At 45.6% G+C, this 25,377-nt stretch overlaps 1 protein-coding gene across 1 annotated transcript; it reads left to right on the top strand.

The window, feature by feature from the left end:
- On the top strand, positions 1-24,318 carry LOC114603573 (synaptophysin-like protein 1). The gene is made up of 5 exons (XM_028742692.2): positions 1-159; positions 15,254-15,372; positions 16,981-17,188; positions 19,773-19,958; positions 21,427-24,318. The coding sequence occupies exons 1-5, from the start codon at positions 91-93 to the stop codon at positions 21,556-21,558; spliced, it is 714 nt and encodes a 237-aa protein (XP_028598525.1). The 5' UTR covers positions 1-90; the 3' UTR covers positions 21,559-24,318.
- The last annotated feature ends 1,059 nt before the right edge of the window (positions 24,319-25,377 follow it).

Raw genomic sequence — 25,377 nt, 5'->3', positions numbered from 1 at the left:
TCCTCCCCTCTTGGTGGAAGAGAGAGAGAGAGAGAGAGAGAGAAAGTAACTGAGCCACCTCTTCGCCGCCTCTCCTTTCACGCACAGAAAATGTCCGGGCTGCAGATCAACTTGGGACCCGTGAAGGAGCCGCTGGGCTTCATCAAAGTCCTCGAGTGGGTGAGTCCTCGACGGCAAGGGGATCGGAGAGCGGGGCTGGGCCAGTGGCCACAGAGGGGTAACGGGGTTTTTTTTGGGGGGTGGGGGAGGTTGATCACCGCGTTTCCTGGCAGGATCTACCCTACCCACCCCCAACCCCCCCGGGCAGGTATTGGCTGCGAGCCCTGCTTGGCTCTCCCGCTGGAATTCCTTCCTGCCTTCCTCCCTTCATAAACACAGGCGTGGCCTCCGGCCTGTACTTTTCGAAGCTCGCTTAGATTTGCAGGGGACTCGTGTGTATTTCCAGCCCACCCCGCTCCAGGGATCTATTCTGGGCCGCTTCTAAACACATACACACACACACACCCTTGCATAGTTGGTGCAGGGCGGGGACGTCTGTTGTGTTCTATTTCCAAACAAACCATGTGCTTCAGAGTGGGGATCTGGTCATGGGAGGGCTGGAGGGAGTTGGGAGAACGAGAGATCACGCAGGCAGGTTAATGGAGCCTTCCGGGTCCCAGCCGCTTGTGCAAAACCTGGACTTGTCCTTCCGTGCGTCACGTTGGAAAGAGCAGCACGTGTGCCAAAAGTGACTTGTAGTTTTATGCCCTGCAACGTAATAAACTTTTAGCCGGATTGCAGCGGGTGAACTTCATGGTGTGGAGGAGATCCAGTCTCTTTAGGTCAGTGGACCGTGGAGTAGGAACTGGCCCACTCTCATAATGAGGAATATTTTTGCTCAAAGGAGTTTTTACTCTGGGGGCAAAAGGGACCCCAATGTCTGTACTTGAGGCCGGACTCTGTCAAGTCACTTCAAGGGAGTGCAATGCAGGACTTTAGCATATCCTTGTTGGGAATCCTGGAGATGTGCTGTCAATCAGAGGAGACCACCCTGAACTATCAGTTAAAAGGCAGTTTTCTATGTTCCTATAAGTAGGAAGGAACAGGTTGTGGCCTGAGATGTTTTGGCGCCTGAGGCTCCCCACGCTGGGGAGCTGCAGCATGTGGAACTCTGTAAGCAGTGTTAGAAACTACGATATGAAAGCTAGGAGCTAAATGGCACCTTAAACCTAGGTTATGGGCACGACAACGGAACGTCTAGGTGCGCTTTTTAAATAACGAAGAATACAAAGCTGAAAATGAATGAACTGCACCTAAAATAATTATGTTCATTTTTCACATGGTCTAGTCCAGGGGTCTGCAACCTTTAAGACAAAAAGAGCCACTTGGACCCGTTTCCGAAGAAAAAACAACAACTGGGAGCCGCAAAACCATTGCGACATTTAAAACAAATATATCTCCGGAGCCGCGATCTGACAGCGGGCGGGAAGGTGACGTCGGGACGGTGCGTGACTAACGCACGCACCGCCCCCATGCGACGTCACAGCCAGTACAGCGCCCGCCACAGTGAGGAGTGTCGGGGCGCACAATGCGTCTCCTCCCCTCGCTAGTATCCGCCCCGGAGCCGTGGCAAAGATGTAAAAGAGCCACATGCGGCTCCGGAGCCGCGGGTTGCAGACCCCTGGTCTAGTCCTTCCCCTGCCCACCCCCCTAATATTCTCAAGGGGGTCTCTTCTCCAGTCTTCAGTGAGTAGCTGGAAGTGGGGAGGCAGAAAAGGTCCTCTTTTCCTTCCACTCAGCAGTTTTAATCTGAAAATTTAGGCGCAGAACTGCGCCCAGAGCTCAGAAACGGTTTACACTAATGAAATTCCATGTTGCGAAATGCACCTAGAACAGCGGGAGCTATGCAGAACTACGGTAGATAAATTAACAGGAAGGATTCGAAATCTGCAGAATTATTGGAACTATTGCAAAAATGGATAAAGGGGAGGATGGTTAGTTAAGATAATTAAAGGCAATATGAATTTAAGAAATGCATAAGAAGTGGTTAAAACGGTGGATCATCAGAGGTGCTGATGGAAGTCCCCCCCCCCCAAAAAAAAAGATCGTATAAGTGGTGAAGCTTTGTGGTATGTATTATGTTAAAATTAATAAAAATTATATTTTTTTTTAAAAAAAAGAACAATAGGAGCGTCAAGCACTGCTTCCCCTTACGAGCGGGGATGGGGGGCAAACTCCACAAGGGTTTCTGGAATACAGTGTTACCTTGGTTGTTGAATTTAATCCGTTCCGGGATTCTGTTTGACTCCCAAAACAGTTCGAAAAACCAAGGCGTGGCTTCCGATTGGTTGCAGGAGCTTACTGCACTCAATCGGAAGTCGCGTTGGACGTTCGGCTTCCAAAAAACGTTCGCAAACTGGAACACCCACTTCCGGGTTTGCGGCGTTTGGGAGCTGACTTGTTCGGGAGCCAAGCCGTTCGAGAACCAAGGTTACCACTGTACCTCCTTCTCACCAAGACTGGGAGAGAAGTCATCTACACATTAAGGAAAGTACACACGATACTGTATCTATATAGGGTTCTTGGATCACGAGAAGCACTCCACCACAGTTATTTCACCTGTATTCTGACAGGTACAGACTTGCAGATTGTAGGTGTGGAGGGCACGCTTGAATGCTTCTCCATGTGAAAACCAATTCTCATTTGTGCATAGGAAACAATCGTGTCGGTAACAAGGCTGGTCTGCAACTCGTCTTCCTGACACACCATGGCTTTTCATGGTTGAAGTTTTGTTTTGTTTTTAGACCCAAGGCGGTATGCAATCGTTCAATTTCTCCTCCTTGCATTTTGAGTGGTGCAGGCTTGCATAAATGGTGCCGCTGGCTATTTTGAGCATTTATTTTCAAAATATGAAAAGCACTCCTGGTTGGGCACATGAAAGTGTGCATAAATATCCATTAAAGCAGTGTTCCCCAACCTTGGGCCTCCAGCTGTTTTTGGACTACAATTCCCATCATCCTTGACCACTGGTCTTGCTAGCGAGGGATGATGGGAGTTGTAGTCCAAAAACAGCTGGACGCCCAAGGTTGGGGAACACTGCATTAAAGTAAATTGAGAGTGAGAGAGAGAGGAACCCACAAATCACAAAGCAGCCCCCAAACCTCTTAGCCATCTTGTAGTCCCTTGGCAAACCCAACATCTGGAATTTGCACAATGGCTCTATCCTTTGCTTTTTATTTGGAGATGCGGGAGTTGGAATAACTTTGGACACTAATGGGGAGGAGGGGGTTAAATAGTTTTTCATAGGAGTTTTTTCAGCAGGAACTCACAGGAACTCAGTTCTGGCACCTCTCAGGTGGGCGCCATTGCCATTAAAAGACAACAAGGGAGGCGTTCATGGTGAGTTCCGGCACCTCTTTTTCTAGAAAAATAGTACTGATTTTTCATGACATTGATTACAGTGGTACCTCGGGTTACATACGCTTCAGGTTACAGACGCTTCAGGTTACAGACTTCGCTAACCCAGAAATATTACCTTGGGTTAAAGAAGAAGAAGAAGAAGAAGAAGAGTTTGGATTTGATATCCCGCCTTTCACTCCCCTTCAGGAGTCTCAAAGCGGCTAACAATCTCCTTTCCCTTCCTCCCCCACAACAAACACTCTGTGAGGTGAGTGGGGCTGAGAGACTTCAAAGAAGTGTGACTGGCCCAAGGTCACCCAGCAGCTAAACTTTGCTTCAAGATGAGAATGGAAATCGTGCAGCGGCGGTGCGGTGGCAGCAGGAAGCCCCATTAGCTAAAGTGGTGTTTCAGGTTAAGAACAGTTTCAAGTTAAGAACAGACCTCTGGAACAAATTAAGTTCTTAACCCGATGTACCACTGTATAGGCATTTCCAGGGATTCCCAAAGTTGTTAGATAGATTGTGGTCACTTTGGGGTTGCAGTACAAAGAAGGAGAGAAAGGTTATGAGTCTCTAGCTAATGTGGGCAGTTGCTTAAGCCTGGCAACAGTGGGCATTTTTATATCTGAGGTTTAAATTAGTAGGTGCTTAAACATGCATGCCTTGTTTACCTGTGGTCTTAAGCCAAACCATGGCTTAAGCATGAATGAGTGAGTGGACAGGTCAAGAGGAAAAATGACAGCCACTTTGCTCCTTCCCCAGTCCATCTGAGCCTCATGGCTCATGGTTTGTCTCACTCCAAACAAAGTACAGTGGAACCTCGTGTTACGGACGGGATTCATTCCGGAGGCCTGTTCGTAACACAGAACTGATGTAAACTGAAGCACTGCGCCTGTGCGTGGCGCGATTTAGCGCTTCTGCACGAGTGGTGAAACCCGGAAGTAACCCGTTCCGGTACTTCCTGGTTGCCGTGGGACGCAAGATGAAAAAACGCAACCTGAAGCGAACACAACATGAGGTATGACTGTATGAGCTGTAGCCAAGGTTCGTTCTTGGGTTACTGCTCATGGTTTGTCTGGGACAGACAAGTCACAAACCAGGGTTTGGATGTAACACTATGCCAAACCATGGCTTAGCTCTGAGTAAGCGCAGCTGCAGCAGCCAACGGGATTGGAGGAGGAGAAAAGTGGTTGTGATTTTTCTCTTGGCTCGCTCATTCATGCTCAGCCATGGTTTGGGTTGAGTGTTGCCTGCAAAGTGCGGCAAACACACAAAAATACAAACCTTAAGGCATTAGGGCTGCTGTGATATGCTCAGCCTGGGAGTGAACTCAAGTGAACTCAATGGGATATTCTTCTAAGTAAATATGTATAGGATTGTGTTGTAAGACGTGTAGTTAAGCTTACAAAATTCATAAATATTCTCCTACCTTCACTTATTATTTGATCTAGTAAATCCACTTTTAAAAAATAAATAAATCACATTATCCCTTTAAATTTTACTTGAATTCAGCATCCAATCTATATCCCATTCATTTCTAATATAGTGAATCATGGTGCCGAATATTGATGTGCTCTGCAACAGTGTAAGCTTAACTCTCAAATGTATGTTTATGTACCAATTCATTAAAAGTAATTTAAAAAAAATACTTTGCATAAAAATGACCCGGGGGGGGGGGGGGGGAATAATATTAAAGAGGGAAGAAAGTTTGAGTTTCAAATAGGGCTATAATGAGAGTATCAAGTATACCGTTGCTAGAAAGTACTTTCAGTTTCAGTCTCCTGAATGAGGTTGAATTTTTCATGTCCTATGGAAACGCACAAGAGTGTTTGCATAGTGAGGTGGTGGGGGAGGCAGATCTAGATCTACTCACAGATCTGAGTGATTTTGCAATAGTTTAGTCTAGATTGCTGACTCCCAGTTGTTTAAGGACAGCAACACGGAAGATTTTCCCTCTTACCAGTTAGCGGCCTGTTAGAAACCCTGATCTTTTTATAGGTAGGGATGGCGGATAAATTTGATTCAGTTTGCATTTAAAGGCAAACATACCTAAATCACACCTTTATGAAACAGTACGAGAACTGAAATTCTCCAAGCGTTGCAGTGCAGTTCTCTAGCCAAGTAATGGGTACAAAATGTATAGACTGAGATAAAGTGTACATGGAAATGCATATATTAGCAAAATTAACATGCAAAAACCCATCACATTAGCAGAAATTGCTTTGCAAAAATGCGTGTGTTAAGCAAAATTTCATACAAATGTGTGTATATTGCTGCATTTTCACGAGGACTTTTTTTTTTTTAAAAAAAAGCACAAGCTGGAAATGCGAAGAATTGAAGACTGGAAAAAAAGAGAAACTGGGAGAACCTGAAATTGACAGATTTATCCATCCCTAGTTGCAAATTGGATATAGATTTGTCCTTGCATATGCAAGCTATTCTGGTTCAGCAGGCAGTTGGCTTTGCCCTGAGCCACCATTTTGCATCTGCCTCCACCCACCCTTGGTAGTATTTTGCACCTGACTCCAGCTGGCAGACCTGAGGGACCTAGCACAAAAACAACATAGCTCCCGTGAGCCTAAAGCCCGTCCACCCACCCATCTTGTGGATAATTGGAGCTGAAGTCAGATGCTGGGAAGTGAAGTGTATTATATTCTGCAATCCAGTTGCTTTTAATTTGGTTTGACCGCAGGCACCTTACTCCTCTTGTGAGCCCTTAACAGAGGGTTGCGAGGCAGGGGACGGGGAGAAGCCAGAGGGTATTTGAAACTCTTTACGGAGATGCATTGTGCAGCCGATTGATGAAGTCTGGACATTTATTTCTGGCACAGATGTGGCCCAATGGCCTATCAGCTGTGACAGCCTGTCTGGAGTAGCCAAGGATGCCTTCCCAGTCCAGAAGGCAGGGCCACCCCTACCGTTAGGTAGAGTGAGGCAGTTGCCTCAGGCAACAGATGTGGAGAGCACTGGCAGGTTTTTGAGATGGCTGCATACCCTCCAAACGTCCTGATTTTCCAGGAACAGTCCTGGAATTACGAAAGCCATCCCAAGTTCTGATTTATTCTGGAATGTCCCTATTTCCCCTGCCAGTGCTGCCACTGCCGAGCTGAGGGAGGAGGATGAGGCGGCGTTTGTCCTGAGTGACGGTGGCCGCGAGGGAGCATCCTGTGGCCTCTCCATGGCTGCTGCTGTCCTCCTTCCTTGGGCAGTTCGTAGCGGTTGCTGGAGAGCAGGCCAGGAGGAGGTCAAGGAGGGTTGGGAGGGGAGTAAGAAATGACCCTATTTTCATCTGAGGAATGTTGGAGGGCATGCATTTGTGCGTTCCACGTGGCCTGCCCTAGACCTCCTAATCTAGCCTGTCTCCTTGCAAGTGCTGAACTAAGATTCAGCTGCCAGCCCAGTCAGCTTCTGTTCATGAAATGAAGGGAGCGTGCCGTCTTAGCCTTTGCCACAGACAGCAAATTGTCTTGCGCCAGCTCTGGTGCAAAAATATCCCAAGTACCCTGAGCTAGTAGCGATCAGAAAGGAGGAGGCAACGACATTTTTCAAGCTGCAACATGTTTGTTTTAATAGTACGAATTCTTCGATACATGCTTAGGTAGGCAGAACGAAATGTTGAATTAATGGGTTTTCCCTCCTTCCTTTTTGATGAAAGTCACCCACCTCACAGCCTGTTTTCCCTCTCTGGTTGCTGGAGCAATTCCGGCGGCAGGTTTATTCCAAAATCCTCGTCTTTCCTTTTCAAAGACTTATGGGGTATGCCGGAACATTAGAGCATGCAAGATGTTTTAAGTGCCTGGAAATGTAACATACGAACAAATTAATTCTTCCAGATGTGCAGATGGGGGTGTTCGAGGTCAACATCTGGTAAAACCGGCAAGAACTTTATTAAGAAGAGGACAGCATAAATAGAAAGGAATAAGACTGTTACTAGGTTAGAGGACTATTGGGGTGTTTCTGGTTGAATCATTGGCATGCATGGAAGGGCCAACACTCCCTCAGTTTAAATTACGAGTTCCCAAGCTCCTCCGGCCCCACAGTGACCGTTTGAAAATTGCTGCGGGCCTTGGTTGAACAGCTTAATAATGTTCCTCCTATTATAACAATTGTAAAGGGCTGTGCCTAGATGCTGAATGACTTTTTAATTGTATTTTTATTGTTTCTCTTATTTCTCATGTGGTATTACAATTTGAATTCCATAGAATTAATTGTATAAAACATTCCTCTTCGACCAGGCCTTTGGCTGAGTAATATTCTGATTAATATTCTACAACCTTTTAAATGTGTCTGGGAAGGGTGTGTGTGTTATTGTTTTGCTGTTTTGTTTTAGCTTTTGTGTGTGTTGAAAGAAACGGAATGGTTGCGTCTAAGCAGCTTGTCTTTTTTAAAAAAGCCTGACGTGTACTTTCTACGTTTGGTGGTGTAACTTCGCAAGCAATTTTAACAGCTGGAAAATGGACTCTTAACACATCTCCTGAGACTCTCCTCTTGATCGTTCTGAAGATGCCACACCCAGGAAAGTAAAGAGAATCAGGGCATCTCATCTGCCAGCTTTCATTTGCTGTTTGTGTGGTCCGAACTTCAGGACAGAAGGTAGCATGGATACCTGCATGTTCTCCCTCCCCTAGGAATTACACTGCTGGGGAATTAAAAGTCTCATTTCTGCAGCACAGTAGCATTTCGTGCTCAACTTTTCTGGAAGAGCTGGAGCCAAGGGAGCTCCCTATTGCCAAAAGCATCTAAAACAGCCTTCGCCAACCTGGTGCCCTCTGGATAATTTGACATGTAATTCCCATCAGCCTCAGCTAGCACAGCCGTGTTGCCTGTGGCTGATGGAGAGAGGCAGGGCTCTTCCAGGCAACTTACTTATTGAGCGTTCTTCCGAATCTTGCTTGCACAGAGCTTACATGGCGGTTACAAAACATCTGGTATTGACTGAGTATTTGCTCCGATTTGTTTGCCAGGCAGTGAGAATTCCTTGTATTTTGTTTGCAGGGTGTTTACATAGAGCATGGGTAGGCAAACTAAGGCCCGGGGGCCGGATCTGGCCCAATTGCCTTCTAAATCCGGCCCGCGAACGATCCAGGAATCAGCGTGTTTTTACATGAGTAGAATGTGTCCTTTTATTTAAAATGCATCTCTGGGTTATTTGTGGGGCCTGCCTGGTGTTTTTACATGAAAAGGAATTCGTTTTCCCCCCCAAAAATATAGTCAGCCCCACCCCAAGGTCTGAGGGACAGTGGACCGCCCCCCTGCTAAAAAAGTTTGCTTACCCCTGACAGTGATCATCTAGTCCAACCTGAATTTGCAGCTGTCCTGTACTGGGATCAAACCTGCAACCCTGGCGTTATCAGCACCCTGCTCTAACATGCCTCCCTATTAATCATTTATCCCACACTTCTCAGTGCATTCCACCCTTACTTTCTAAACTGGAAAAAGTACAGGTTGTTGTTGTTGTTGATGATGATTTGTTGCACAAGGCACCAGCACGTTAATCCACTTTGGAATCCTAAAGTTCTGGTATACGCTATAATCTGACAGTCTGGAGGTGCCCATATTCCTAAACATCTGGAGGGCACCAGGTTGATGAAGGCTGGTCAGAAATAATGTAAACCTCTGAGAAATTCAGCGTGTTTCCCATAGCTATAAAGGTGTAGGCGGAAATATTTATACTGGTGTTTTAAAAAGGGGATTCTTGACTATAGGAATCTGAAGTGCTTCCTGCCCCTGTCCCCCATTCTGACTGAGACTCCTGTTTCTCCACAAGTAGCCATTTTGAGGCTTAAGCTTCATGATGAGGTAACTATTTTGTTAGAACAGGAGGTGGCCGCGAGAGAGGAACCGGAAACTGGATATTCTCCGTTAAGAACAATTTCCTGCAGGATAGGAAATGTACCGTTTAATGCTTTGTGTTGGAAACTGTATGATCTTGGTGTTTTAATTTGTTTTACGGGGTCTTTGACCATACAGTAAGAATTGCAAGGATATGTACACACCATGCGTTCAAAACACATTACCAAAGAATGCTGGGAACTCTAGCTTGTTAAGTGTGCTGGGAATTGTAGCTCCACGAGAGGTAAACTACACTTTGCACAATTTTTGTGGGGCGTATGCTTTAAATATATCGTGTGTACACAGCTTTGGAGACACGGTGAATAAGATGGTTGCAAGAGTTCCTTCCAGGTGTCATTGGAGAACGGTTAACAGATAGAGCAGACAGATTCCTCAAGGCTTCTCTCTCGCAAATGAAAGCTGACATTCTTGGGATTCCACGTAGAATTTCGAGCATACCAAAAAGAGGAATGGAAACAGTCCCAATTATATCATAATCAGTGTTGGGACTGAATCAGCTTTGAGTTCTGAATGAAGGGTTTCAGGCACCAGAGTAAGAGTCACACCATTGGTGGAGGTACCATTTGGTAGCAGGGACGTGGGCTCTTTGGGACTGAGGGGTCTTGTCTCCCCCAATATTCTCTTGGGGGGGGGCCTGGACCCCTTCAGTGCATGGATGTAGCCAGGGTTTTTGTTAGTGGGGGACAGGCTTTTTGTTGGGGGGGGGGCAGAACCTCCGCTACCGTATTTTTCACTCTATAAGACACACTTTTCCCCTCCTAAAAAGTAAGGGGGGATGTGTGTGTGTCTTATGGAGCAAATGCAGGCGGGAGGCTCTGTTCAGTGCTCCCTTTAAAGAGCCACGTGGAGCGTGTGTGTGGTTCTTGGGGGAGCCTTTATCCCGCTGCCTGGGAGAGGCTGCGCACGGCTATCCCATAAGCCAGGAAAGCAAGAGGGATCGCTCAATCCTGCTTGCTGTCCTGGCTTATGGCTTAGCACACGGCTCTTGCGGAAGGTGGCGGAAGGGACAGAGCATGCGGCTCTGTCCCTTTCTCTACCTCCCAGAAAAGCCCCCAAGAGCCACGCTCCCTTTAAAGAGCCGCGCGGAGTGTGTGTGCGGCTCTTGGGCCCTTCTCCCTCCTCGGGGAAATCCTGCAAGCGCCGCACATGCGCTCCACGCGGCTCATGAAAGGGAGCTCTGAGCAGAGCCTGGGATGCATACAGGCTCTGCTCAGCGCTCCCTTTAAAGAATATTTTTCCCTCTAAAAACTAGGTGCGTCTTATGGTCAGGTGCGTCTTATGGAGCGAAAAATATGGCAGCTATTGCTTTTTAATGATTATGTGGGGGCAGCTGCCCCTTCTTGCCTCAGTATTGTGAGGGCAAGGAGGCTGAGCGCAGAGCCAAGTATGGCACGGCCTGAATGACTGGCTCCTCCTGAGTGCGAGAGAGGAGGAGCTGCCGGCCCTTGAAGCCTTGCTAGGCCTCCTCATGACAATGCTCAGCCGTTAAAATTCTTGAGGATTTAAACAAATTCTTAAGCTGATCGGATGATGTGGAGGTACGCAAAAAACCGCACTTAGTCCCAAGATAAAAGCACTAATAGGAATAAATGTACAGATGGGGGATAGGGTAACATTTGCAAGATCAGAACTAAATTTACCAGGTGAGGCCCACAGTAAATTGCGAAGTGTTCCTGTCCAGGATACTGTATTGCATTCTCATCCCCCCTTGTTTTCTGTCATCATCCTCGTCCAACATTAGCCTGTGTTCTGTGCCCACTGAAAAAGCTCAGTCATCACGATGTTGCTTTGGGGTTTACTTTCCCCTGTTAGGTTTCCAACCTGCCTGGAAATATTTTTATGTCAACAAACCTGGGGTTTCTCCCAGGCCTGTTGGATGTTTCTCTCTTGTGTATGTATGAATGGTACAGTCAAACCTTGGTTGTCGAACGTACCGTATTTTTTGCTCTATAAGACTCACTTTTTCCCTCCTAAAAAGTAAGGGGAAATGTGTGTGCGTCTTATGGAGCGAATGCAGGCTGCACAGCTATCCCAGAAGCCAGAACAGCAAGAGGGATTGCTGCTTTCACTGCGTAGTGATCCCTCTTGCTGATCTGGCTTCTGAGATTCAGAATTTTTTTTTCTTGTTTTCCTCCTCCAAAAACTAGGTGCGTCTTGTGGTCTGGTGCGTCTTATAGAGCGAAAAATACGGTAATCCGTTCTGGAAGACCGTTTGACTTCCAAAATGTTGGACAACCGAGGTGTGGCTTCCAGTCGGTTGCAAGAACTCCTTGCACTCAAGCAGAAGCCGTGTCAGACTTTTGGGTTCCGAAAAACGTTCAAAAAACAGAGCATTTACTTCCGGGTTTTAAGCGTTCAGGAGCCAAAACATACAATAATGGAGGCATTCGGGAACCAAGGTTTGACTGTACCATTTTGGCTGCAAGGATGAGCAGTGGGAGGGTTGAATTCACTATGGGTACATCAGGGCTGGGGAATCTGTGACTCTGTAGATGTTGCTTGACACCCAAGTCCCATCATCCTTGTCCATATAGGTCATGCTGACGGGGGCTAGTGGGTGTTGGAGTCTAATAACATCCTGGAGGGCCACAGGTTGAAAAACCCCTGGTATATGTGATGGGAGTACCAAAAATATCCTGCTTATTGGCATGCTGAACATAAAGGCAACATGTAAGCAGCAACATTTGGGGCACCAAATATGAAATAAGCAAGGCAGCACAGATCTGGCCAATTTAATTTGCTGCCTGTGTTGCTGGATCTGGGCTCTGCAAACATAGGCTATCATTTTTGTGTCTCTGCTGTTTTTGATATAGGCTAGGCTGGTGGTGTTCTTCATAAATGCCATTTCCATGCTTCTAGTAATACTACTGACATTGGGTAATAAATCTATTGCGTTGAGGAGGAAGTACATGGAGACATGGGGAAATGAATTGACTCTTTCACTGCTGCCTGCATAAAAAGTGAGATATGGGGCAATATATCACCCCAAGGCCGGAAATGGTTGCAAGGCAGTTCCATTGAACCTGGTCTGTTGAATCCACAGTTTCCCCAGGGCATTAAGTGCATTCTGATGACTGCCAGTTAAGATTTCAAAACAGAAACCCTCCTTTTTTGCGAAAGATTTATACAATGAATTCAACCTTTTACAACAAAACCCCTCCCCCAATTTGTTAAACTGGAAATAGCTTATTTTCAAACTAGCATGTGGATGATAGCAATCAGCCAATCTGGGGCCATCACTTCCTATCCCAAGTGACACTGAATATTTACACAAATCACGATGCATGGGAAAATGTGTTTTTTGCCATTGCTTGCTATTGTGATTTGTCGCCACATGCAGAAGGCAGGAGAGAGCTGAGCCTACAGAGTTAACAGCTGGTGATATATCAGGATGTTGAAAACCAGATATAGCCCAGCCTTAATCTCAAGGGTTTCAGGAAGGAGTCTTTGCCTCGACATGCCAGGGACTGTCCAATAAAAATGGCATTGGACAGGTCAAGTAGAGATGGGCATTGCAGATAAGACACAACTTTATATCCAATATTAGTCATAACTCTAAGTCAGACCTATTGAAATTAATGGGCACTACGAACACAGGGACATTATTTTCATTAGGTCTGTTCTGTGACTAGAACTCGGTTGAATACAAGCCACCATCTTTAGATAAAACATCTTCAGATAAAAGCCAGATGGAATGAAGTGATCTTTCCTGAATGACAACTCAGGAGGGGTTGCTTGAACCTCATGTTCCACAGTTTGGGTGCCACCACTGAGAAGGCCCTGATGACCATGCTTTCAGTGTATATGGGATACAGAGAAGGTCCCTTCACTAGCGCGTAGGGAGTTGGTAGACTGATGCAGGAGAAGGTGGTCCATTTGGTGTGGACCCAAGCCACTTAGGGCTTAAAAGGTATTTCCTAACATTTTTAAATTGTGCCCAGAAGCTGATAGCCAGAGGAGCTACTGCAAGATCAGTGTAATATGAGTGGGTGCCTGCTTACATACTTGCTGCTGCATTCTGGGATCAATGGAAGTTCCCAAAGGAACTTCATAGTTAGTCCCATGCAGATTGTATTGCTATAAGGTAGTCTAGACCAGCCTTTCTTAACCTTGGTTCCCCAGTTGTTGTTGGACTACAACTCCCATTATCCCTGACCACTGGTCCTGCTAGGTAGGGATGATGGGAGTTGTAGTTCAACAACAGGTGGAGGAGACCCAAGGTTGGGAAAAGCTCGTCTTAGGCTACTGTAAGTTGTATGTTAAATAAACTGGTGGAGGACAGTTTACCTTCACCAAAGCAAGTCAGTGTGTATGCTGAGATTATGCTGAAGCACAGAAAGGCTAATCCTAGGACTATAAAATTTGCGGTTTATACAACAAGAGCTGGCATTTCTAGGAGGCTAATTACCACACTTCTGTGGTACATCTGCCCACGGTTGCTTTCCAGGATATTCTCTGCTTGCTCACCTAGCAGGCCACAGACTGTGGGTCAACCCAGTTGGCGCAGTTTATGTGAAACTTGTGTGGCACAAAAATATATATGTGTCTTTCTGCAAGCAGGATCATGGCAGGCTCAGGGCCTCTTGAATGAGAAAGGAAGCTTGATTTCTGCAAGGTTAGACCTTTCTTTCAAACTGGTGGGTTATAGAGGCAAAGAGAGATTCCCTGGCTGTCCCATCCCCAAAGCCTGGGAGCTGTTGTTTGTGAATGGTGAGGTGTAAACTACAGTTCCCAGGATTCTTTGGGAGAAGCCCTGACTGTTAAAGTGGTATCCATGTGCTTGGAATGTAGGGTACGGATATGACCCCAAACTCTTTCACTGTTAGCCATCAGATTCTCGAATCAGTGAATCTGGTGTGGCAGACCCAGAAGATTAGCCTCTATTCTTTTCTTTTTTTAAACAAGCTGTCAAGACCTTTCTCTTCTCAGAAGCCCTTTTATGAGTAAGATATTGTCTTAACGCCAGCTGCTTTTCCATCGGCCCCATTAACAATGTTTCATTGTTTCATTGCTGTTGTTTTATTGGTCCTTTCTGGACTTTATCTTTCAACCAGCAATTGAGAACACTTTATTTGCTATAAATTTGTCAAATAAAAGTGTTAAGATTCTTGAAACGGTAGAATGCGTTGTACAGTGGTACCTCGGGTTACATACGCTTCAGGTTACATACGCTTCAGGTTACAGACTCTGCTAACCCATAAATAGTGCTTCAGGTTAAGAACTTTGCTTCAGGATGAGAACAGAAATCGTGCTCCGGTGGCACGGCAGCAGCAGGAGGCCACTTTAGCTAAAGTGGTGCTTCAGGTTAACAACCGTTTCAGGTTAAGTACGGACCTCTGGAACGAATTAAGTACTTAACCCGAGGTACCACTGTACCATTTCAGACTGCAAGTGGGGAATCATCTTTCTGAATTCTTAAAAAAATTAAACTTTTTTTAAAAAAAAAATTCCTCTCTTCAGGTCAATAGCGTGAATATTAGAGTCTGGAGTGGGCTGGTGCCTTTCTTTCTGATCAGCCAGAAGAATCTATTGTCGTTTTTAAGATAAAATAAATCTGAGGAGTATTAAGAATTATCTCCCCCTGCTTGGAGTACACAGTATTGCCCCAAGAGTCTATCTACCTTCGTTGGGTAATCTGCGGCCCTGCAGATGTTGCTGGACTCCAACTCCCATCAGCCCCAGCAGATTTAGAATGACCTGCAACTTTAGGTGCCTTATAAATTAACAGTCACAACAATTATAATTGCAGTGATAATCAGGCAGAAGGGTGGCAAAGCTTCTTGAGCCCAGTGGCATCACAGAGAGGCAGTGGCTCCAAATTGTATGGAGGGGAACAAACAGGCTCCCAGAATATCCACAATTCAAGATCACCCATTACTGATCACCCTGTCAGAGCATAGGAACTTTTTATGATGTAAAAGGGCCCCCCAAAAGCATGCATTCCCTCCTCCATGATGTACGTGCCTATGCGCCCGAAAACTGCACTAACGTGTACATTTGCTTTTGTCTTGGTTCTTTGCAGATTTTTGCCATCTTTGCATTTGCCACCTGTGGAGGTTACAGTGGAAAAACCTCTCTTATCCTCAACTGCTACAATGGCACAAACGCTTCTCTTCAAGCCAACTTTGCGTATCCTTTCAGGTAAGAGCATCTATCCCTTTGAGGAACGCTGCCACTTGTGGCACAAAGAGAGAGGCCCTTCTAATTGTCCACGCAACAAACATGTCTCTCTCCAAAGAGCTGCCCTAGACTTGGGGACTGTCGTGTGTGTGGACAGGAATGGCTGGTTCCAGGTTTGAGGAGGCTGTGGGCAAGGTGCCTTTCGAAGCTGGGGCCTGTCGTTGAGTCCTTCAGGGCTTACCTCGCCGTGAGAGGCAATGCCAGCCTTGTTGCTGAGCAGAATGAGGTGGCTTGTGGGGTTTTCTGCCTCAGGCGCCAAAATAACTTGACTGGCTTTGGGCAATGGGGCAGGGAAGGTGGCACCATTTGATGCTCTGCCTTGGGCAGCAAAATGCCTTTCGCTGACCTTGATGGGAGACCACAGCGGTTCTTACAGCAGCGCAGCAACGACAGCTGGGTCTGGCTGCCATTTCAGTTTCCCACAAACTTCAGTTGCATCATGGAGGGCCATCTTGGGAAAGTAAAATGGCAGTGATTATTCTGGTGTCTGACGTTGCTTGGAGCCCTGGGTCAGAAAGTAGGGGTCCCAATCCAGCAGCAAGGTGGGCCCTGAGGACGAGGGAGGTCGAGTAATCACCATACAACATTTTAGACCACATAACATCATTCCTGAGCACCCGCATCTCTGGTTAATATGTGGTGTTAAAAGGTGTTTAGTAATTTATTGGCCTGCAGCCTTGCGTTTGTTGCTTTGAAGTGTATGGTATTGTTTTGACAGCTGTAATCCTTTTCCTCTTTACGTGTTTTAACATTATTACATTAATTTTAAAAACCCAACATTAGCTACTACAGATGCTCTTATATTTTTTCTTTCTTTTTTTTTTTTTTGCAACTAAGGCTACAATCCTATGGCAGAGCCCTATGCTGAATTGGTGCCTCCCTCCCACCCCTGTTTACCTTAATATTAGTTTGGCCACCTACCCACCAAGTGAAGCAAGGCTGTTTGCTACCTATTCAACGTCCTCCTTCCTCTGAGAAATGCCAGGGGGATCTTCTGCAGAGTGAGAGCTTCTGGGCAAGATGGTTTTAAACTTAAAAGAGTTGGCGCTGTGGGTTAAAGCCTCAGCGCCTAGGACTTGCCAATCGAAAGGTCGGCGGTTCGAATCCCCGCAGCGGGGTGCGCTCCTGTCGCTCGGTCCCAGCGCCTGCCAACCTAGCAGTTCGAAAGCACCCCCGGGTGCAAGTAGATAAATAGGGACCGCTTACTAGCGGGAAGGTAAACGGCGTTCCGTGTGCTGCGCTGGCTTGCCAGATGCAGCTTGTCACGCTGGCCACGTGAACCGGAAGTGTCTGCGGACAGCGCTGGCCCCCGGCCTATAGAGTGAGATGGGCGCACAACCCCAGAGTCTGTCAAGACTGGCCCGTACAGGCAGGGGTACCTTTACCTTTACCTTTATGGTTTTCAAAGTTGAAGGAAAGAACAATTGTCAGCTACGAAGCGCAGGCTGAAATGTTGCATGGGGATTTATTTTGCATTTCCCCCGTTTGGTTGGGAATCTTGCGAATGGAAAATTGAGCTTCAGCATTCTCTCTCTCTCTCTCTCTCTCTCTCTCTCTCCGGAACTCAAGGTTGCACCAGTCTTCGTTTGACATTCCTTCAAGCAAGCAGTGTCACAGCATCTGGAACAGTACTTACTACCTGGTGGGAGACTTCGCCTCTCCCGCTCAATTTTTTGTCACTTTTGCAGTCTTCGTGTTCCTGTACTGCATGGCTGCCTTGGTGCTCTACGTGGGTTACTTGCACTTGTATCGGGGCACTGGTAAACTCCCCATGATTGTAAGTTGGCAACGCCTTGCTTCCCCATAATTTATAGGACTCAATAAGGATATGTGTGCTGCCTATCAGTTGGGCATCGAGTCTACTTGATTTGTGTGTTCCATGCTCCAAGAGAGAGCTGTAAATGGGCTGCTATATCTGGAACCAGTGCTTTAAAAAAAAATTGTTTAGGGGTGCTCTCATTTTGACTCAAGAAAATCACAATTTTATTGTTCAAATTGGGGGAAATAAATACAGTAAATGGACAAAAGTACAAAGATTCACAAAATGTTTAGGGGTATGGGTACCCCTGCGTCCCTCCAGAAAAAAGCACTGTCTGGAACAATACAACCACCACAAAAAAAATAAATAATTAAATCGGTGATTCCTATTCTTAATATTATTACATTCAGATTGTCACTTGTTTATGGACCATTTTTGTTAGTAGTAGATGGTGGTGGAACCGGCGACCCTCAAAGGTTGTTGGACTCCATCTCCCATCAGCCCAGTCAACATAGCTGGTTCTGCACAGCTTTAGAGATTGTTCTGTGTACTTCTTGGTTACTAACCGTGGATATTTTACCAAACGAAACACTTTTAAATCCTTATTTTAAAAAGTGTTAGGAAGTGGATTGTTTTGGAAGATAGGAGTTCTCTTTAAAACCCTAGAGATCTCTCAAAAGTTAACTTCTGATTAAATTAAAGCTATTTTAATACACAACATATGGGATGCAGGTGGCGTTGCGGGTTAAACCACAGAGCCTAGGACTTGCCGATCAGAAGGTCGGTGGTTCGAATCCCCGTGACAGGGTGAGCTCCCGTTGCTCGGTCCCTGCTCCTGCCAACCTAGCAGTTTGAAAGCATGTCAAAGTGCAAGTAGATAAATAGGTACCGCTCCGGCGGGAAGGTAAACGGCGTTTCCGTGCGCTGCTCTGGTTCGCCAGAAGCGGCTTAGTCAAGCGAGATGAGCGCCGCAACCCCAGAGTCGGCCACGACTGGACCTAATGGTCAGGGGTGCCTTTACCTTTACCTTAATACACAACATATGGGCATTTTGTACTATTTAATATGCCTTTCCTGGGTGTGAAGCATCCAGGGCCCATACCTGACCTCTGGATGTATTCGAGAGGTTACCCTTGAAGCTGGTCAGGTGTGGTGCACTCCAGATGTTCTAACTATGATGCAATGATTCTTTCTTCCTATTCTCCTTGCCGCTGGGATTGCAGGAGCTCTGGTGAGTGTGGCATTCCTTTCGCATGTTGAGTTGCATTCTGAACACCAAGACAGGGCCCACTCCAGCTTACCAACCTTTTTCTTTACGGGGTTTCTTAAGCACAGAAACATTAAGGCCTATCCCTCAGTGGCAGGGCAGGTGCTCAACATGTACAAGGTCCGAGGTGCAGTCTTAAGACCCTCTCCAGTTAAAGGGAGCAATGGGGAAGGGCCTTAGTGCATTGGTAGAGCATCGGCCTCGCATGCAGAAGGCCCCAAATTCCATCCTTGGCATCTCCACGTAGGGCTGCAAGCAATCCACATGTTCAGCTGCTGTGTCACTGAGCAATAATAAAGGTGTATGTGTGGGGGACGCGGGTGGCGCTGTGGGTTAAAGCCTCAGCACCTAGGACTTGCCGATCGAAAGGTCGGTGGTTCGAATCCCCGCGACGGGGTGCGCTCCCGCTGCTCGGTCCCAGCGCCTGCCAACCTAGCAGTTCGAAAGCACCCCCGGTTGTAAGTAGATAAATAGGGACCGCTTACTAGCGGGAAGGTAAACGGCGTTCCGTGTGCTGCGCTGGCTCGCCAGATGCAGCTTGTCACGCTGGCCACGTGACCCGGAAGTGTCTGCGGACAGCGCTGGCCCCCGGCCTCTTGAGTGAGATGGGCGCACAACCCTAGAGTCTGTCAAGACTGGCCCGTACGGGCAGGGGTACCTTTACCTTTACCTTTATGTGTGGATCAGCCCTGGGTAGCCCTTAGCAGTGACCTGGTTTGGTGACCAGTTGTCTGCATCTTCCACCAGAACAGACAGCTAACAACTTTTGTAAAAAAAACACCAAAACCCAGAAGCTTTTCTTTTGGGAATTATAGGGACAGAACTATCTAAATTGTATAGAAATTTATGTATGCTGCTATAGCAGCAAGAATTGTACTTTCCCCAAAGTGGAAAGAAGCAGGTGTCCCAGTAAAGGAAGAATGGATACAAAAACTTATGGAATATGTAGAAATGGCGAAACTTACCGGAAGAACTAAGAAATCAAGATAACAAACTTTTAATATAAGAGAATGGAAATGGTTTATTGAATATTTACAGATAAATTGCAAACAGATAAAAACATTAGCAGGATTATTGTAATAACCTGCAGTTTCATAAGAGTATATATCTAAAGTAGATGATTAAATGAATCCAAATTAAATGAATTTGGATATGCAGAAGATATTTTTAAAAAATAAATTTAAGGAACCGCAGAAAGAGGGAGAAGGAAGTCGAACTTTGAAATCCTAAATTGACTGTAAACCTAATGAAATGTATAAACTTGAAAAGTATAAATAAAAACTTTTAAAGAAAAGAACAGACCGCTAAGGGTGCCTGTCTTTTCTCCTGATGCAGGACTTTGTTATCACAGTAGTCGTCTCTTTCCTGTGGTTGGTGAGCACATCAGCCTGGGCTAAGGCCCTCACAGACATCAAAACATCCACCGGACACAGCATAACTGAACTTCAACCTTGCGTGAGCCAAACCAATCGATGTCAATTCAATGACATCAGAAGCTTGGGTTCCTTGAATGTCTCTGTGGTATGTATGCATTACTAGATGCTGGGGCTACAAGCAACCAGAAATAGCCACCATCCTCATGTTTTCTTTCTTTGAGAGTTGTCCCAGGAGACACAATACTGGTCTAGTTTGGGGATAGCTAACATGGCGGCCTCCTGATGTTACTGGGCTACGGCTTCCATCACCCTTGACTGTTGGCCATGCTGGCTGGGACCAGTGAACGTTGTGGTCCCACGAGCATCTTTAGGGCACCACATAAGCTGTCCCTGGTCTTGAGGAACCAGCAAGGCAATTGTGCTTCACATAATTTATTCAGAGCATGTAGAAGGACCATAGCTCAGTGGTAGAGCATCTGCTTTAGGTGCGGAAGGTCGCAGGTTCAATCCTTGGCATCTCAACCTTTTGGCTAAGACAGGAGTGTAGGCTGGCTATTCTCCGAATTCAACATTCACTAACTGGGTTTTGACCTTGACCTCCTACCACTCGTCCATCCTGGAAGGATTTGCATGACTTATTATATTCTTCTTCCTGTTGCCCCTGCTGAAAACACTTCTGTGCACACCCAAATCCTTCAGGGGTGATATATGCTGCCGTACTTCCTGTAGATTGATTTGGAATCAAACATCCCCTAATAAAAAAATATTAATCCCAGTGCATCAGTTTGGATTCATACACAGCTCTTCAGAGCAAGATGCATTGGGACCGGTCAATTTTCATATTCTGAACTTCCATGACTCTGTTTTTTTAGGGTTTTGAGGTCTTGGTGACAATAGCTTTGAAGTTGGAGGAGGTTCTTGTTTAATACGATACAGTAAAATGCTTTTCCTGGACACTCTGGGTTAAATGGCATAGTCTGCTCAGTCACAGAAATATTTTCCCCTGAAGGTAAAAAAAGAAAAAGAAAACAGCTGCAGGAAGCTGCAGTTTCAATCGGAAGTATCTGGGTAGATTAGGTGCTCCCCCCTTGTTTCTGTGAATCGTACAGTTTTTCTTATCAAGAGTACCTTTACCTCTTCCGCTGCAGGACAAAAAGCTCAAGGGAGACTTAATTTTTTAAAATAAGAAAACTGGCCCAAAAGGAAAGAGATAATTGCGTCCTGCCCTGAGGCAAACACCCAGTCCGGATAGCAACTTCCTGCAGCTCTTTGGGGTTAAAACAACATTCCTTGGGGGAAATGTTTTCTTCTGACCTTGAGTGGTTAACAGCTAAAACAGGGACAGCTAATATGGAGCCCTCCATAGGTTGTTGGACTACAGCTCCCATGATCCCCAGCTAGTTGTAGTCCTCATGGGAGTGATGGGGAGGAAGGGACTGGAGCAGGTCCGTTCCATGATTGTTCTGGGAGTCTAACACTGCATTATTTTCTCCCCGGAATTCATGTCGGAAATGCAAATTGTGGGATGCAGCTGGTAGGACCAGGCAGGTGCACTAGTTGCCTGAAAGTTCCTTCTTAGGCCAAAACCTCTTTTCTCCTTTTCTTGCTCCTAGGTCATTGGTTTCCTCAACCTGATCCTCTGGGCAGGGAACGCTTGGTTTGTCTACAAGGAAACCAACTTGCATAACCCTCCGGCTGCCGCTCCTCCGACCCCTGGCAACCCCCCACCTCATTCGGGGATGTAAGGAGCATGGAGAGCCATCCGCTATGGGGCGCAATCTCTTGCTGGCAGGATGGTCGTGGCAGCAGGTTGTTGTTGTTTTGTAAACCCCCCCCCCCCCGATAATGCAATTGATGTGTGAAAAATGGATGGGTTTATTTTTTTTTTGTTGTTCTAAAATTTCTGTCTAAGAGGAAAGAATGGAGATCTCTGCTCAGCCCCGTGTGCATCCAAACAGATCATGCTACTGTACTGAAGCTTATTCTGTGCATTGAAAATAAGGACACAAGTTTCTTGATTTAAAGCCTAGGAGAGTTTAGCTGTACAGCTTTCCAAGGGCTGCGCAGGTCAACACACGCTGTGTGCACTGAGTTGTGCTGCTCACTGTAAGCTGCAGCCTGATCCTGTCTATGTTTACTCAGGAGGCAGTCCTGTTGAGATCAGTGGGGCTTACTTCTAGGCAAGTATGCTTAGGATTGCAGCCTTGGCCTCACCCAAGCACACACACACACACATATATATATATGCTTGGGTGAGACCAAGGCTCACATATATATATGTATATATGCCTTTGGCTGCCTTGCAGATAGGAATTGTACATAACACTCAAGAGATGTACATTGTTCTTAGGTTAAACTGATGTCCTTCTGTAGCAGGAAGAGTCTAGGTGACTGTCTGGGACAGTGTCTGTATGTGAAACTCCTGTCACCAAACTTTAGATCTGTAACTCTAGGAATGGAAGAAAGCAGGGCTGGGGAACCTGTGGACCTTGATCTATTGCTTGATCACAACCCCCTTTCAACCTTAACCATTGACCATGCTGGCTGGGACTGCTGGAAGTTGGTGTTCAACAGAATCTGGAAAGCCACAGGTTTCCCAAACGTGTAGAGAGACAAAAAGCATTTCTCTGCACATAGTCTATATAGACCAGAATATGCAAGAGTTGTTGATAGGAGCTCTGCACAAAATAATGGCATCTGAAGCAAGCTCCAGAAACTTGAACAGAACCCTAACCTTCAAATCAGTGTTGAATTTCTAGCCCTTGCAGGTGGCAAGAAAATGTGAGGCTTCATTTAAGATAACAATCAGCCTCTCTCCCTGACTCCACACCTCTTTTGCCTTAATCCAGGCTTCATCGAGTGCTTCGCAAACCAACTGAACTCGAAATTTCGAATTTCTTTTAAAAACAACCAAAGAAACCATGCTTGCTACAAATTATTACACAGTGGCATGTAAAATCAAAACAACTGCTAATAGAGATTGCAAATTTTCATTATCTGGTTAATTCCCCTACGCCCTCAATTTAGGTTTTGTGATTACAGAGCTCAGAAGCTATCATGCGTTTAGCATAGCATTCTGGAACTCCTGGCCAAACTCAGCTAAAAAGCTGCAAATAGTTTGTCTTTCTGTGCCAGTAGAATTCTGCACAGTTTGGATTCCTAGGGATCTTAGTTTTTATTACTTCAAATTACTTTAAAAATGCAAGGTTCTAGCTGTCATGGTTACAGATGCCAAAAATGAGGCTGCAGAGCTTGGAGAATGGATGGATGTCTTTCATGATTTCTGATAAACCTCCCCATTGCCAAATGTTCCTCCACTGCCCGCTTCATAGACGATCTCCCATTTCTAAGCTGCTAGTTTGCCACAACATTCTGGAAAAGTTGCAGAATTTAACAGGAATGCAGAAGGAAGCATGCATATGGAGCACATTTATGGAAAATAGCTGCTTATATTTTAATGGTGCTCAGAATTCGCCGTCATAATTCATCTAATTACTTTGGGAGATTTCTGCTATGATCTCTATTCATGGCATATGATTACTACCACCCCCCTGTTCTGATGGATGTATTTACAAAAGCTTTGCATGAACTCCCAGCAGTGTTTCCCCCCCATCATATTGTTGATTCAGTAGGATTTTCATCGTAAGATGTCTTGGGAGTAGGGATGGGGAACTGGGACCCCCAGAAATTGTTAGATTAGATTACAGTTCCCAGGATTTTTGATCAGTGATCATAGTGGCTGCTGGAGCTGGTAGGAGACTTGAGTCCCAGCAAGATGCTAAGAGTAAGGATGGGGAAATTTGACAGTTCTGGTTCCTCTCACTTTTTTCCAGTCTTCGGTTCAGTTTTCCACATTTCCACTTCAGTGTGTGATTTTTTTTCTTTTTTAATCATCAGCATTTTAGTGTGAATTTCTCTTAATATGCATAAAATTGCATGCAATTTCCCCTAAAACACAGTTTTGCAGAGCAATTTCCCCTAATATAGTGCATAATATCATACACTTTACCCCAGTATATATATATATATATTTGTACACATTGCTTGGCTGGAGAACTGCGTTATGAAATTCGGAGAGTTTTTTCATGTTCACTTTTCACTGAGTGACAAGCATCCAAAAAAACCAAAAAAATCAACAACAACCCTGGCTTCTTCCAGACGGCTGTTTGAAAACCAGTGATTTGAAACAATGAAAAAGTGTTAGCAGATTGTGGTTTTTTGATATGACAGGCAGGCTGTGCAAAGAACAACTGTCTCATTTTGCTAACAGAAAATGTGTTTCCCAAAGCAGCGTGATCTGCTTTTATGTTTTTTGGGAAACTACAGCAGTCCTGAATAGATAACTGAAAATTAAAATGAAATAGCTAGTAACTTGCTTTTTTTGCTCCCAACCATTCTATATGCATTTCTTTTTCTGATGAATTGCACTGGTGATTGCTTCTCCCTTTCTTGTCAGTGAAATCATTATCCAAACTGATGACACAAAATAAAACTGCTTATGGGTGCCTCTGGCTATAGAATTCTTGTATCCGAACTTGTGGGGAGAAATCTGGAGAAGCAGCCATGGCACATGAGTCTGGATTGCTTCCCCTCTCACTTAAATGCTCAGCATGCCAACAGGCGTGACTTGCAGCCTTCCAAGTCTTATCATCACACCCATAAGGGCTAGAAACTTGTGAACATGGTTTAAAACTGAAAAGCTGAGATTCCCAGGAATCTGGATTTGTGCGCATTGTTACATCAGATGCTCCCATAAAACTGCGAGTTAGATTCACAGCCCTGCTTGGCAGATCTTGAAATGAACTGACCATCCTGAGAACAAGCGAATTCAAATTACCGTATTTTCACTCTATAAGACGCACCAGACCACAAGACGCACCTAGTTTTTGGAGGAGGAAAACAAGAAGAAAAAAAATTCTGAATCTCAGAAGCCGGAACAGCAAGAGGGATTGCTGCGCAGTGAAAGCAGCAATCCCTCTTGCTGTTCTGGCTTCTGTGATAGCTGCGCAGCCTGCATTCGTTCCATAAGACGCACACACATTTCCCCATACTTTTTAGGAGGGAAAAAGTAAGTCTTATAGAGCAAAAAATACGGTATTTATTATGTATCTGTCTGACTCGCGCAGCAGATTTCCATTTGTGAAGCAGAACTCCTCCTCTCTCCTACAGACCTTACCCTCAAAATCTGCTTCAGAGGGTCCGGTGACCCTCTTCCTGAGGGTAGAGGAAGGGGCAATTGCATTGCGCGAGTGGAATGCTTCTCACATAGCAATGGATACATGTTTCACATGGCTAAAACAAGCCGATCTAACTAAGACCCAGTAACACCTAGCTTCTTATGCAGCAATGCTCTTCATCACGTGAAGCAATAATGTTCTTCATCACGCACATATGCTGAAGCCTTAATCTGCACTCAGGGTGTTTGGAAATCTGCACGGTGCTCAGTGCTGAAGAGGGGAGAATTGTCACTTTGAAGGCAGAATCCTAAGTTTCAGTGCCTATATATATCTATATATTTTTCTACGTCTCTTTGTTTATGCTGCTTCTCCCTCCCTAACAATCGT

This window comes from Podarcis muralis, chromosome 7 (assembly GCF_964188315.1).
Source record: "Podarcis muralis chromosome 7, rPodMur119.hap1.1, whole genome shotgun sequence".
In the NCBI taxonomy this organism is placed as follows: Eukaryota; Metazoa; Chordata; class Lepidosauria; order Squamata; family Lacertidae; genus Podarcis; species Podarcis muralis.
The sequence above is the reverse complement of the archived record's forward strand: the minus strand, read 5'-3'. Positions and strand labels throughout refer to the sequence as shown.

Coding starts and splice junctions, on each gene's coding strand:
- LOC114603573 (XM_028742692.2), top strand. CDS start 91: ATGTCCGGGCTGCAGATCAACTTGGGACCCGTGAAGGAGCCGCTGGGC. Junction 17,189..19,772: donor CTGGTAAACTCCCCATGATT/GTAAGTTGGCAA, acceptor CTCCTGATGCAG/GACTTTGTTATCACAGTAGT. Junction 19,959..21,426: donor GTTCCTTGAATGTCTCTGTG/GTATGTATGCAT, acceptor TCTTGCTCCTAG/GTCATTGGTTTCCTCAACCT.